This window comes from Capsicum annuum, chromosome 4 (genome assembly GCF_002878395.1).
Source record: "Capsicum annuum cultivar UCD-10X-F1 chromosome 4, UCD10Xv1.1, whole genome shotgun sequence".
Classification (NCBI taxonomy): Eukaryota; Viridiplantae; Streptophyta; class Magnoliopsida; order Solanales; family Solanaceae; genus Capsicum; species Capsicum annuum.
Window position 1 is genome coordinate 39,897,882 of NC_061114.1, and position 15,278 is coordinate 39,913,159.

General features: G+C 36.4%; 1 protein-coding gene across 6 annotated transcripts in view; it reads right to left on the minus strand.

Moving 5' to 3' along the window:
- Nucleotides 1-12,295: 12,295 nt before the first annotated feature.
- Nucleotides 12,296-15,278, minus strand: part of LOC107868032 (ABC transporter B family member 26, chloroplastic) — a 55,233-nt gene continuing 52,250 nt past the window's right edge. For 3 of the 6 annotated variants that reach the window (XM_047411787.1, XM_047411785.1, XM_016714586.2), the window contains 7 exons: nucleotides 14,659-14,733; nucleotides 14,215-14,289; nucleotides 13,854-14,135; nucleotides 13,712-13,776; nucleotides 13,581-13,641; nucleotides 12,968-13,125; nucleotides 12,296-12,851 (listed from right to left, as the gene is read on the minus strand). In XM_047411787.1, coding sequence (XP_047267743.1) covers nucleotides 13,045-13,125; nucleotides 13,581-13,641; nucleotides 13,712-13,776; nucleotides 13,854-14,135; nucleotides 14,215-14,289; nucleotides 14,659-14,733 — 639 coding nt within the window. In that variant the 3' untranslated portion in view covers nucleotides 12,296-12,851; nucleotides 12,968-13,044. The remainder of the gene's footprint in view (nucleotides 12,852-12,967; nucleotides 13,126-13,580; nucleotides 13,642-13,711; nucleotides 13,777-13,853; nucleotides 14,136-14,214; nucleotides 14,290-14,658; nucleotides 14,734-15,278) is intronic. The other 3 variants (XM_016714588.2, XM_047411786.1, XM_016714589.2) reach the window with 2 other exon arrangements.

Below are 15,278 nucleotides of genomic sequence, written 5' to 3' on the forward strand. Positions count from 1 at the left end.
GACCATTAATTTCTTTGATTCAAGGGTTGGAGTATGGACATACGCAACACATAGAATACGGACATTAGGAATAAGCACTATTAGAATGTGTGCAACATTAGTAGAATTCCCTCTCAATCGAAATAGGATAAAATCACTAGAATAGGAGTAAATTCACCCTGACTTTCCCTTGAAGTCCACTGCTAGAAGAAAATTTAAGATTAGCCCTTTGATCTCCATCTTACTACACCTACAAGAACAACACTCTACTTTAAAGGGTATCACTATGGACATGTACTAGGGACATTTGGATATTTTATACTTAAAACCTTATCTATCTTTATTCTACCTGGGGTCCATCATAGCCTCACAAACCCTATGCCCTAACCCATTCAATGACTTAGCCCTAATCTATCAGCTCAACCTGAACCTCTGACCTGTATATCACAAATTTTCCACACCCCTATATTCCCGATGTCATCAACCTCATTCTTTCCGTAAACCTTACCAAGCCTACCAATCTACCCCCACAAATCTCTCATTGTTATCCTTGAACTAACATTCTTACTTTACCAAAATAAAAATCTAAGGTTCAAACTTAGTGTCTATCAACCATCATGCACTACCTACTGAGTACCCCATGAAAAATATATATATATAGTCCATCCCACAAGGAGGTCACCCTAAATTCCTTATCCACAATCCAGTAACCTATACATACCCGGAGGAAACCAACCCTCTATATGCATAAATGAACTAAACCACCCAACGGGGACACACTAGGAAGGATAAAACCCTTGTCTAAAATATCCTTTAACAACTCCTGCAAATCAGGTGGAGCAATTCTATACGGGGGAATAGAAATAGGACAAGTGTCTGAAATGAGATCAATCCCAAACTCAATCTCCCTATCGGGAGATACACTGGGAAGGTCATCAGGAAAGACCTCAAGAGATTCATTTAACACCGAGATGGAATGTAAAGAAGGACCTTCCGAGTTAACATCTTTAACCCAGACCATGTGATAGAGACACCCCTTGGAGATTAATCTCCTAGCTCTACAATATGATATGAACTTCCCTTTAGGATCTAGGGAACCACCCTCCCACTCAATAACAATCTCGTTAGGAAATTTAAAGACAACCTTACGGGGTCCGACAGTCTAGAAAAGTATAGCATGAGTGCAACCAATCCATCCCTAATATGACATCAAAATCCACAATCTCTAATTCAAACAGATCCATCAAAGTTTATTTGCTACCAACAGATACCACAAACCCCCTATAGACTCTTCTAGCAATTATAGAGTCACCTATCAGCGTAGACATAGAGATGGGATCAAAAATGCACTCAGGACCAAAACTAAAATGCATAGCTAGAAATAGGGTAACATAAGAAAGAGTGGACCCCAGATCAAGTAAATAGTACAAATCATGAGAAAAGAGTTTCAACGTACCAGTAACGATATCAGGTGATGCCTCAGACTCCTATCGGATAGTGAGAACCTAACGACGATCCCGACCAGTGCCTAAGCCAGAAGTAACACCCCTTGGTGTAGGAGCTAAAGAGATGAAAAATGGGATCCTATTTTCCCCAATGGTGTAATGCCCTGAGTCTATACCCTGGATATTACACGATGCCCATAATCCTGAAGAACCATAAGCTAACCCATGATTGGTACCTGCTACAATAACTGAACAATAATACTGAATAATATGCAAAATTAAGCGGAAACATATGCCATAAGGTTTAAATCTGTAAATAAATCTGAATGCGGTATCAAAATACCAAAAATAAATATAAGTACTAAAAAATTGAACAACTGTTTAAAAATACTCTGAACTGTGGAGTTGATGGGACAAGCTCCCAACTAACTCCATCTACTAAAATAAAACTAAAGTACTATAAATAATAAGCATGTCCTCAAACTATGAGGACTCACCACTACTCTAAAAATCAAAGAATCTAAACTACTAAGGGTGCTCTAGAGCTCGTGCGTCTGAACCTATGATATAAGACATCATAGCGCAAAGAAAAGCTTACGTTAATACTTTGAATGTACTGGTATGCTCAGTGAGGTAGGGTGATAGGCATGGGTTTATATGCATGCATAGTAATAACTGAATAACATGAGTATGACTAAGTAAGAGTACAAGCATGAATACATAGACTGTAACTAAGATAGTGCTAATGCTGAGTATTGAAACGGAATACTGATAACTGATATCTGAATTTACGAATACTATATTAATGATTATCTAAATGACTGTATATGGTAGTTTTGAATACTATAGAACTATACTGAGTTCCGCACTGAGCTGAGTGACTATGTCTGATAGTCCTGAATCTATAAAACTGAATTGGGTTCTATTTTGAGACTAAGACTGGAACTAAGACTGTGGGAGGTAATCTTCTAACCGACATGCCCCTTCTCTAACTAATTTGGGATCCAACCTGTAACCCCAGTTAGAAGGGTGTCAATACCATGCCACGAGTAAGGATAAGTTATGAGTTAACCCTCTCTGGCAGGAAGCTTTTACGTCAACCCTCACTGGTAGGATAACTCAGATGAGAAGTATCATCCCCCATAATGTCTGGTAGGAAGATACCTCAACCTACACTAGCTACGTAGTTCTGTAATGCAGGGATTATTGTTAAGGGTCAAACCCTCTGCTGACAGGAATGCCCCCATCCCTGGGTTAACTCAGTGCTGAATTCTTCTCCCAACTGAATAGACACTGAACTGATTTTTAGTCTGTACTAGGCTGGACAGAACGGTTACTAAGATTACTGTTTAACTGAACTGGATCGAGTTCACTAAGTTCTGTTGACTGATGGAATATTACTGAATTCTATTAGCTAACTGAGTTTACCAAGGTCTGAACTGGATACTGAATTAGACTGGACTAATATAAATTCTACTGAGTTCTCCTGAGTTCTATAACTAACTGAGAGTACTACTGATTGTGTTACGACTAATACTATTTTAGGACTGACCATGGCTCTAGGTAATCAGCTAAATTGTTGGGTACAAGTACCCCTAGGACTCGATAGCATAAATTAAGAGACATGGCATAACATGAAATATGTAAACTATGAAATTGATCATCATTCATTCATTCATTGGGGCATTTTGACAAACACTTGCATGATGTAACTGCACATAAGCTATCTTGACATGATTTCAATCTTTTAATAGTTCACATGGAAAATTTATCAAGCACTTGATGAGCATAGTATACGCACATAGTATTGAACAACAAGTGAGCATCATAATTCATCTCTAATTTCACAAGTCAAGGGTTTATCATGGATTCATATGAATCTACACACATAATGATCAATTTCACATGAGATATATGTATATAATCATGAATTAGGAACTTAATCCAAATAGCAATCATGGATACACTTTAATTCCAACCATGGAAATCATAAAATCAATTACTTGAAGTTCATGAGAGATTCTTGGACTCCAAGGGTGGAAGGAACCCTTGGATGAACACTTCACATACCTGTGTTGAAGAATTTCTGAAAGTTTATGGTTGAATCTTGAGTTCTTGATTTGAAATTGGATCTTCTAGGGTTTTGTTCTTAAGCAAATTTGAGAAAGAATGACTATAATTTTTGTATAGGGAGTTTAATTTTGTGTTTTAGGGGCTAAGAATTGAGGGAAAAAACTAAATACGCCCAAGAATGCGGTCTTTTAATGACTGGAAACTAGGTTACCGACGCACAGTTCGACGCAGCACGTCGATGGCATCGATGCAATAGCCAACACGTCATCCCATGTTCATGTCAATTTACTGGAATTGGATATTGTTAGCTGCGAAAATAGTAATCAACGTGATAGTCGATGCGGCATGCCAAGATCGCATTGATCCACTATTTTGGGATTCTATCGGAGCTTCAAATGAAGTGCGAAAAATCCAAAACTTGTTTGAAAATACCTACGAACATTCTTGGTCATGAATCAACCTAAACATCAACATTTAATGAATGTAAAGGTCACAAAATAAGATTGACAACCTTTGTAGGATAAAATAACACAAGTATGAGTACTTAGCTAAAATATTCTAAGTCTGGGACCCTTGAAAAGCCTAAAGGACTGAATTAAGCTTAGGATTTTGCGGGGTCTTACAAGTGGCAATCCTTGTGGGATACACCCACTGCATGTGACCCAACAAACTATAACTAAAACATTGATTCCTCTCCTTATAGTAATAACCACGGTGCAACAGACCACAAAATCGGTAGGGAGGACTGAGCTCCACCAGCCTAAAAATGATAATCACCAGAAAATTGAGGATAAGGGATACTGACTACCACCTGAGAACTTCCTGTATTCCCTTGATTAAACCACTGTCCACCACCTCTACCACTATTTCTATGACCCCTCCCCCAGTCTAAATATTGGGACTTTTTGCGCTGCTTATTTCTTGACCTTGCTTTATTCTTTCTCCCACTAATAGGATCGGACTGTTGTGAGAAAGATGTCACTATATAGGTCAATAGCTGAATAGAACATTAAAACTCTACATTGGTAACATCTTTTTAGGGTGACCAGTCATGAGTGTCACCTTTCAGAGTAGGGTCAGTGGAGATCGGCGAAACTCTATAAGAAAATCAGAAGCAGTGACCACTGACCAGGTCTGTACCCCATGATTTGGACAAGCCACTTTATCCTCGAATGGGATAGGTGAGTTTTCATAAGCTTCATATTGTTAGAAGCGCATGATCTGAAAAGCAAACAAAAGAAGATTTAGGGGAGAGTTCAAGACACTTGACTCTATAGCTCGAAAATAGAACAATAAGAAAGTGAAACATTCCTAGATGCCTTGTAGCCTCTTCTTTATAATTATGGTGCTCTACACACCCATAAAATATACTCTACTCGACACGACTTTTCAAATACCCCATGACACCAAAACCTAGGATCTGACACTAATCTGATACGTTCAAACCAAGGCCTCATCATGTCGAGTATTTCAAGTCCGATCGGGTCCAGAGACAACCTCCTATATCCAATCCAACCAACCAATATACAACCCGTGTTAGATATATTTGAAATATATAACAAGATAGAGTATTAAAATTTCAATGACTTTGGGATAATTCTATAATCGTGACCAACCCAATCAAGTCATACTGTCTAATTCAAACCAAACTGTAATATACGTATATCCACAGTTGTCCATATAAAGTATTTAGACCATATCAAAGAATATCAAGTCAGGACATGCCCCCAACCATAGCCAAAAACCAATGTCAAGGGAATACTAAAAGCATAAGATAAACTATAACATGAAATGGGCCTTTCAAAGAATGGGAGCTCACCACTTCAGTCTAACTCAAGTTGTCCCTAAATCACCAAGTCACTAATAAGGAGGTGTGATGGTATGGCCAGTTCATGCATCGTGTGGGGATACAGCTCCCAAAGATGGGTTAGCGGGTGAACGCTAGCATGTACTCAAGAGTAAAGAGAGAATAATGTCATTATTCAAAATAAAAGTAAATAACCATATGCTATCACATACATATATACCATGCTAGGAAGGGGGATCGGGTTTAGCATGTATTTAAAACTTTAACCTGGGTTTTGTAGCTTTACCATCATAATCCACCCACGAGCTATATAGTTCCAGTGTTACCCCCCTGAACGGGCCCCAGTATGTGTAGCCGTATGAGCTGGAGATACCATAGGTGGCTAAGGATTCCCTTATACCATTCGCCCTCTATGGTACATACGTACGAGTATATACTTGGGGTATTCCCTTGTACCTCACAAGTACGTGGTCATCAAGACCAATCCTAATATCGACAAACACGAGTTTCTAGAGTCAACCTTTCGGACGCACACCTTCACGGCTAGCTATCACAACCCCCATTATTGACCAATTAAAATATTTAACACAACCAAACCACCAATACCAGGATTTAATTATTAAGGCATTATAATATGGTATCGTTATACAGACTATAGCTTGCAAGAAATGTCATTAGCCAAGTCTTAGGGGATTCCCATATACCCAAAACACTATTATTAAGATCACTTGGGAGATTCTCGTGTACCCCATAAGGTTTTCATAGATTACTCACCCAGGGGATTTCATTGTACCCTATAAGGTTTTCAAAACCATCTTTAATCAAAGCCATGGAGACCAAGGCCTTTCCAAACCATTTAAAACCAACCAAACCAATTTAGGTTCCATTACCATATTATACAATGCAAATTTTCAATCATAGTCAAACTATGTGACCAAAATCATTCTCATAGCTATTTTAACAAATATGTTTATGGCATAAGATTTCCAAAACCAAAAAACATGCATCAATTAACCATTCACATGCAACCACTTGTTCAAACAATAATTATAACATGAAAATAATAAGAAAAAAATGGGTAAAGTTATCCAACAAATAACAACTAAAACCCCCTACATATATTTCAAAACCCAAACATTACCACAATAATACCATACAAACCATCCATTAAAACGTGATTTTAGTTGAACTAACAATGAAGGAGGAGTAACATGCTTGGGTTATAAGGATTCATGGAGAGATTTTGATCCTTAAGCCTCTAGATGACCACCTTGAAGAAATCCTAGCCCAATTTTCTTGAGAGGTTGTTAGAGAGAGTTTAAAAAGTATTTTTAATCTTCTAAAGTGAGTAATGAGAGGCCAAAAGGTATTATAGGATATGGGATCTTAACGGCTTGGGGTGGGAAATTTCTAGAATACTCTCAGCTTAAAAGCTATAAAAATAACACGGGTGGGTACGGTTTGGACCCCTCACCCCTATCCAATCATACGAGTTGTACCCCTAACGCGTACACTAGGCAGAAAGTTGGACTATATTTCTGTCTAATATATGAATTCATGGCCTAACTCATATCAACATCATACGATTGGTACCATATAGTCATACCCTAGGCAGTAAATGATCAAGAATGCACACCATTTAACATACGATTGTCCTTACTCTCTTATACCATCTTCATACGACTCTTATGGAGTCTTGTCGTACCTTAGATAAAAATGACCTAGAATACACTATTTATCATTCGACTTAGGCTCATAAGTAGTTATCAAAGCATACAACTAGTATGCTTGAGTCATATGGTTCCCAGAGAGTTCAAAAACTCATGAAATATCTAAGCGTCAAAACTCAGGGTGTTTCAGCTCCATTGCTTTCTAGGACTAAGCAGAGCCTACTATTTATTTCGAAAAGGATTTATATATTCCTTCCATATCTTCTTCTAATATATTTTTTTCATTTTCATATAGTGAATACATACAATATCTCTAATGTTCTGAATAGGTTCCTATCTAGTAAACCTAAGCTAGTAGATATTCAAGATATCCAGTCACAAATAGTACTCCCTAAAGAAGAAGTTAGAGAAATAAAATCTAGGCAAAAATTAGATACACTTGTCCTCCAACAATTTTTGACAAAGGATGAACAAGCTTAGTTGATAGATACTAAACCAGCAAGCCAAGAGATCGAACAAGGAGATTTTATCAATTATCTTTCAAGAATATCCATTAGGAGATGGCACACTAGGATAACCTTAGTAGTTAATAAGTCATTTATTTTAGATATCATTGCCTTATTTGACATAGGTACAGATCTCAATTGCCTCCAAGAAGGACTTATCCCCTACTAAATACATTAAAAAAATCAAGGAAGCCCTTAGAGCTGCAAATGGTAGTAAACTAGGGAATAGTCACAAGCTTTTCGATGTCTGAAAGTTTAATTTACAAGTGAGGGGAGGGGGAGTAAAGATTATTATTATTATTATTACTATTTCTAACTTGCTATTATATAGTACTGTCTGATTTATAGTTTAAATGGTAAAAACTTGAACCAATCTATGCAACTTAGCAAAACCTATTTTATGATCAAATATCTAATTGAAGATGGTACTATGATCTTTCAAATCTACATTGTACGTTGTATACTGAAGCAATGATGGTTGGATTGCCGAAAATGACTTAGTAAACTCACAAATGGTTATTTATAACCTTTGTACTATCTGATTAAAGAACTTTTAAAATAAAATTGATATACCTAATGTGTATAAAATTGGAACAAGGTTCCACTAATTTAACTATCATATCAGACTCTTCCATATAATATTGAGCTAAATATTTGAATATTTTTCATTATGGAACCCAGTGGTCTCTTGATCCAAGGATAGGAAGCATTTAAGTTATTATTGTTGTTATTCCTAATTACTCTTTTGCAAATTCTACTATGGCATTCTTTCATCCCTTCTATTTTCTTTCTAAAAAATCTTTGTCCTCCTCATCTACCACAACTCTCAATAATTCCCCCAATTCAAAGCTCAAGGAAGAGATTAGTTTCTCTGATTTGCAACAATCAATTATGATTGAAAAATTCCAAACATCCCCAAGATACAATTTATAAAACTTCTAAATGATGATTTTTTACAAGTGATTACCATAAATCAACCACTAAACAAACCATTCCTCTTAAATTAGATCTTGAGGATATCAAGCTTCTAAATGCTAAGGCTATAGAGAGATGTAGGCGTTAGTACAATTATCTCCATTTTGGTTTAGTTCAAATAGCAGTTAAACCTCTATCTCGAAAAGGTTTAAATACTTCACTTCTCCTCTGTCTTAGAGATTCTAGATTTATAGATTTTAATGATTCTTTGCTAGGAATAGTTGAAACCATCCTTTGCAATGGTCCAATCTATTTTGATTGTTTTCAAAATGTTACTGTATCTTTAAAGGATCTGAATATATTAGATTCGTGAACGGTCAATGTTAAGATATTCAATTATAAAACTAAGATCGAATCTCTCCCAGTAGCAATCATCTATAAAATTCAATATAAGTCTATGGATACTGCCTTTGGCTTTGGAGCTATGAAAAATAACTATAAAGGAGAAATGGTCCTTTTTCAAACAAATCTACAAAGATCTCACTTATCGGTCCCTAAGCCAATCTCTTAGAACTGGGTATCTTTACCCAAAATTGGATGTTGCAGGATGAAAATCCGACAAGAAACCTAAGAATACTATGATTTCTTAGATCCGACATTTTCTACAGAGTTGTTTTTATCTCCTTCCGGAGATCTCTTAGCCAGAGAGTCTCTATCTCCTCAACAGTTCCATCAGAAATCCAAACTGCTAGGCATTCAATTTCTTTATTTTCTTCTAGGATCAAGGTTGTGAACTTTGAATTGAGGGTACCATGAGCCATATATTTTGTGCAAAAACCTCTAACTAAGATCCATGACGACTAGCCCCAATCGCCAATTAACTCAGGTTTAGGTGGAAAACTAGGGGGTTTTAATCAAGATTTTCATGTTGATAAAGAAAAACTTAGAATAGAGCTTTATTTATCTGAAAATATTTTGAAATAAATTTTTTTTCAATACATTCCAAAAGGATGAAAAAAATAGCACCCAAAAAAATTATTATGAATTTTTAAATTTTGTCCAAAAATAAATTAATTTCTTTAAGTGGTCTGAGGCTTATGTTGATTATCATCAATTTTTCCTTTATCAAAATCAATCAATGTTTCAAAAGTATGAAAAAACCACAAACAGAGCAGATATTACCTCTAAACTTCCTCCATCACAAGGCTTTACAATAACTCATGTTGATAGCTCAATTGTTGTGTCACCTATCAAATGAAAAGTTGAAAACGAACTAGTAACTAGAAAAGATATTAATAATCTTTTTGAATAAAATAATTATACAAATAAGTATGTGTATTCTCTTGGTGAATATTTGATTTCAAAGCTATCTTTAGCACAACCTACTACTCCTAAACCGTCAAAGGGCACCACCTCTTCAATTTCATTATTCAAACCATACGAGATCCCTAGAACCTTTACTAGAGAACTCCAAATGCATAATTCAAAAAGTCTACCACAACTCTCTGATCTTTAACATAGGATTATTGAAATTAAGAAAGCTCTCAATTCTGTAGCTCATCTTCTGCTACAATTGAGGTACTTCAAGAAGGCAGTTCAGACAACAGACAGCTATGGGAAGAAGTTTCTCAAGAAATTTCCCTGGTTAAAACTGAATTTCCCGATTGGCTTAAGCCATTAAAATTTTATTACGAGAGTTATCCATCCGGACATGGCATTAGAGGAGAAACCTGATGTTATGAAAAATAACTGCAATGCCAACAACATTTATAAATGGAACATAGATGATTGGTCTGAGTACAATATCATGTCTAAACTACAATAGATGATGCCACTGCTTATAGGACTGCTCATAATTGCTCAGGTCAACTTACTACTCATGTCCTTGTAATTAGATTCATAGGCCAGCTTAAAAGACGGTGGGATACCCATCTTAATGAAGATGATAAGCAAAAGGTCTTTCGGAGTGTCGGAGTTGATTTAATAGGAGAACCAATTCTTAAGGATGGTCAGACCATTTCTGACTCCACAAATACATTAATTTATACTACTATCAAAATCTTCACAGGAAGTTCAGGTATTTTTAAAGAAAGGTCCTCGGAGATACTTACCAATCTTAATGCAAACACTTTCTGATTTTAGGTGGTGTAAAGATTATTTTCTCACCAAGATCAATGAAAGACCTGATGAAAATCTCCCATACTAAAAAGAAATTTTTTTTAACGGATTACCTAAGTCTCTTAGGGACCTAGTCAAATAAGAACTTCAAAACCAACACTCTGTCGATACCATCCTTTACGAGCAGATCACTTATGGTCAGCACACAAGTTTGATCAGCAAGTTGCCTAAAAATTTATCGACAAGACAAGATACTAAGACAACTAGCTAAAGATAAGGCACAAAATCAATGAGATTTAGGAAGTTTCTGAACATTTTGGCCTACCCCCTTGTAGGAAAAAGACTCATAGAAAACCAACCTCAAAATGAGAGGTTTCTACTACCAAGTATGTTCCCAGAAAACCAAACTCTTCATATCCTAAACACCAACGTTCAACAACGAAATTGATTCTTCCAACTTTCATGCAAATGTTACAGGTGTGAGAAACCTGGTCATATTGCCAAATATTGCAAATCGTCTAAAAGGATTAGAAATCTTAATCTTGATGATTCTATCCTTTGCCAAATCCAACACCTCTTACTAGAGGAAAGTGGAGACTCTGATAGTGTTATGGGTAGTCGAGGGCATGTTCCGACAGTATATGCTAGCATCTATATGTCAGTTTTACCCTTGTCAATCAGGCGTGTTAAAAAGTAGCTCTTTCATTTATGTACAATTTTTTTGGTTGCTCATATTCGTACGACACATTTTCCTTATATTTCCAAGACGTCAATTGTTAATCAGTATATGATGTGGTATATTTACGGTTCATGTGTTCACATAGGGTTATCACCTCATGGCGGGGAGGGGGGTGGGGAGATGGGGGTGACATTATTTCAAAAATGTTAACCTGGAACTTTGATTTGAAAATGGCAGAATTTGCCTTCCATGTGTAGCTCTTATTCCAAAATGTGCAACATAGATTAAATTGTTTCTTTTAATTTCACCAACAAATCATTCTCAAGTGTAATTAAAAATATCTAATACAATCATACAGTAAACAAATATGCTTCTCTATCATGAGAAGAGCTTGTGTTTCCTTCCAATTTCAGCTTTAGTATATTGAACCGCAATGACATGCTTTTGAGTCATTTCATGGATCAACAATATCTACTCTTTGTAGAAAAAGCCTCTGCTACCCTATGGACATTTTATACATCACTCGCATTCCTTGAATAAGTTATACATTAAACACCATGAAAACTCAAAATGTTAGTGATGCTGCGAAAAATCTTTAAAGCTTAACCTGCTCACTTGAGAAAAAATTGAGATGAACGAACTGCAAGATCTGCTTTCATATTGCCTTCTTCATTCAGAAGCTTATGTCTAATCTAATCTATACAAATGGCTGAAATCTGAAAGAAAAAAAAAAAAAAAAAGATGCTAACCTATTTTAAGTGTCCAATCAGGAACTTAGTGGACCAAAGAATCCGTCCAAACTAGGGTTATACATCAATTGATTCGGTTCGATTTTGAAAGTCATCAGTTCAACTTAATGGCTATTAATTTGTAAACATACCAAACCGTGAAAGAACAATTAAGATATCGACGCTTATTGGCAGTTATTGGTTAACTTAAGAGTACACATAAAAATCTCTTCATTGAGAATCACTTGCAGACAATGTGATAAATAAAATCTAATAGGGTATTCCAAAAATTACCAATTAATTAGCTCTTGAAGTTTCATTAAATGAAGAAGATATATAAGTATTAACAATACTGGGATAATTGCAAGTAGAAAATTCAAAAGAGCAAGCATAATATTTAATATAAAAGGAAAACTAACTTTGTATTATCTTCACAATCTAAGTACAGTATAATATAAGGAACATAGACAATTTATACCCCGCTGTCGGGTTATTAATTAACTCTTTAAAAAGCCCTAAACCGGAACTGATAACCCGATAAAAAATAAATCAAAACTGCTATCAACGTGTTAAACCAGTAAGTCATTATCGATAAAATAACATATTGTTGGTTCGGTTTAGAATAAATCACTCTCAAGTGTAATTAAACCATCTAATATAATCTAATACAATCATCCAGTAAACAAATATGCTTCTCTATCATGAGAAGAGTTTGTGTTTCCTTCCAATTTCAGCTTTAGTATATTGAACCACAATGACATGCTTCTGAGTCATTGTCATGGATCAACGTATCTGCTCTTTGTCGAAAAAGTCTATGCTACTCTTCGGACATCATCATTCCCAACCCTTGAATAAGTTATACATTAAGCACCATCAAACTCAAAAGGTTCGTAGCATTGGCCGGTGATGCAGCAAAATCTTTGAAGCTAACCTGCTCAGTACAGAAAAATTGAGATTGGTCGAACTAATCTCAGATTGCCTTCATTCAGAAGCCTATATCTAATCTAGTGTATAGACATTGCTAAACTAATAAAGAAAGATACCAACCTATCTGCAGTGTCTAATCAGGAACTTAGTGAGCCAAAGAATTGGCCCGAACCTTTATGTCAGTCAACTGCAAAAGTTCATGCCATAGCATCAGACTGTCTTCTGGCTAATCGAGCATACAAGCCATCCTTGAGGAGAAGCTCTTTGTGGCTACCCACCTGAATGTAGCAAAAAGTAAGATCAGAGCTGATCATCCAAGTCTGAGATTACTAGAGTGATGAAAGGCAGAAGACGTACTATATGACCGAAAATTGAGCATTAGGAAGCTCTTATTTTGATAAGATTAAGGTTGAGATGAATAAGAATGTGAACCTCCAGGTTGCAAGATTCCACACTTCAGTTTCAACTTGTTAGATACTAAATGGAAAACTATAACCTAATAGCCCTTCTGTTTACATGTAGACAAACTTTGGCGTCATAAAACAAGCCCAGAGTGGACCACTCCCATGATGGGAAATGCACTTGTCTTATTGGTGCTTAATGTGATGCTGTATGTGAGAACAGCACAGGCTGAATCAGACAGCATGAACGATCGTAATAAGAAAGGAGACTGAATGACGATGTTATTATTAGCTACTCTCCCTCTTATAAGTTTAAAAGCCATAATATCTACCTCAACTACTTTTCCGCTTTCCATCACAACTATTCTGTCAGCAGCTTGTATTGTCGAAAGCCTGTAGATAGCAGTTTATCAATACTACAAGCTAGTACTTGGTTCAGTTGAAAAGAACAAAGGCAACTTACCGGTGAGCAATTACTATGACAGTTCTGTTTGAGTTCAGTTCTCTTCTGACAGTACGAAGCACACCCTATGAGGATCGAAAATGCATATTTAGTGGGCACTTCAACAATCTCTATCAGTTAAAACGACTTTCAAAAGATCTACCTTAATGTTGTGTTCACTCTCTGCATCTAGAGCACTAGTGGCTTCATCAAGTACTAAAATATCTGGATCCCTAAGAATGGCTCTAGCAATTGCAATTCGCTGCTTCTGGCCTCCACTGAGCAAATCATCATCAACAATTGTGTGGTAGCCGTTGGGTAGAGACGAAATGAAGTCATGGGCAGTGGCCTCCTTGGCAGCCCATTCCACATCTTGTTGATTGACATCTCTACTACAGCCGTATCTTATGTTTGAGCTGATATCCATGCGGAAAAGTCTAGGTTCCTGTTCAAAATATTTTAATTGACATGACATTATAAAGCCATAGAAAACTCAAATTAGGATAATAATATATGAGGCTAACCTGTCCCACATATCCAATTCTTTCCCTCAACCACTTGATGTCGAAATCTCTAATCGGGTAGCCATCAATAAATATCTTCAGATCCGAAACAAGTTGTTAGGAAAGTTCTTTTATTTGGGAAAGCAAGGGGGAAGCTGCTTTTCTCAAGGCTTCTTAAAGTACGTTTTAAGCTTCTGCTAATTCCTCAAGAAGGGTCTATTTTGTCTATTCACAAGAGGGAAGCTCAAGCCACGAAGCATCCCGAGTTCACACACAGAGGGTACAAGGAATGGTGTAATATAGGCAGTCTACCCTGACACAAGCGTCGATGGCTGATTTCACTACTCGAACTCGTGACGTATAGGCCACATGGAGACAACTTTACAGTTGCGCCAAAGCTCCCCTTCTGTTTTATATTTTCATAATTCAACAATATAGTATTATATCTAACATGACATGAATTACCTGCCCACTTATTGGTTCATACAGACGGAGGAGAAGGTTCACCAGAGTGCTTTTCCCACTACCACTTAGGCCAACCTAAACAACAGACAACATTCATTTCTCAGTCATTGTTTCAAATTGATGAATAGAGAAACAAAAACATACACAAATCTATACCCATAAAAAGTAGTTGGAGAATATTTACTAATCTATTTTATTTCTAACGGCACACATATATTTGGGTCTATTCTAAATCCTATCCTTGTTTTTTATTTGCATTCGTGTATTTGATTGTATCACATGGAAAAGTACTTTAGAGAGTAAGGGGTTATAGGAGAATTTACGTAGTACCGAGTACATGCAGGACAAGTTTGGACATCACGGGAAGAGCGAAATTGAGGTGAGAGAAGAAGAGATTGCGGTGCCAAAATGCAATGAATTTAGATATCTAGACTCGTTTCAAGGGGGTTGAAATGGAGAAGTGCTACCAAGATGGAAGGTAAGTTCTGCAGAACAATTATAAGACCGACAATGTTATATGGCAGTGCATCTTGGTAATAATCATTCTAACATAGAACATTCGTCATGCTAAGTAAAACAAATCCATGAGATTAGTGTTGCAGAGATGCGAATGCTAAGAT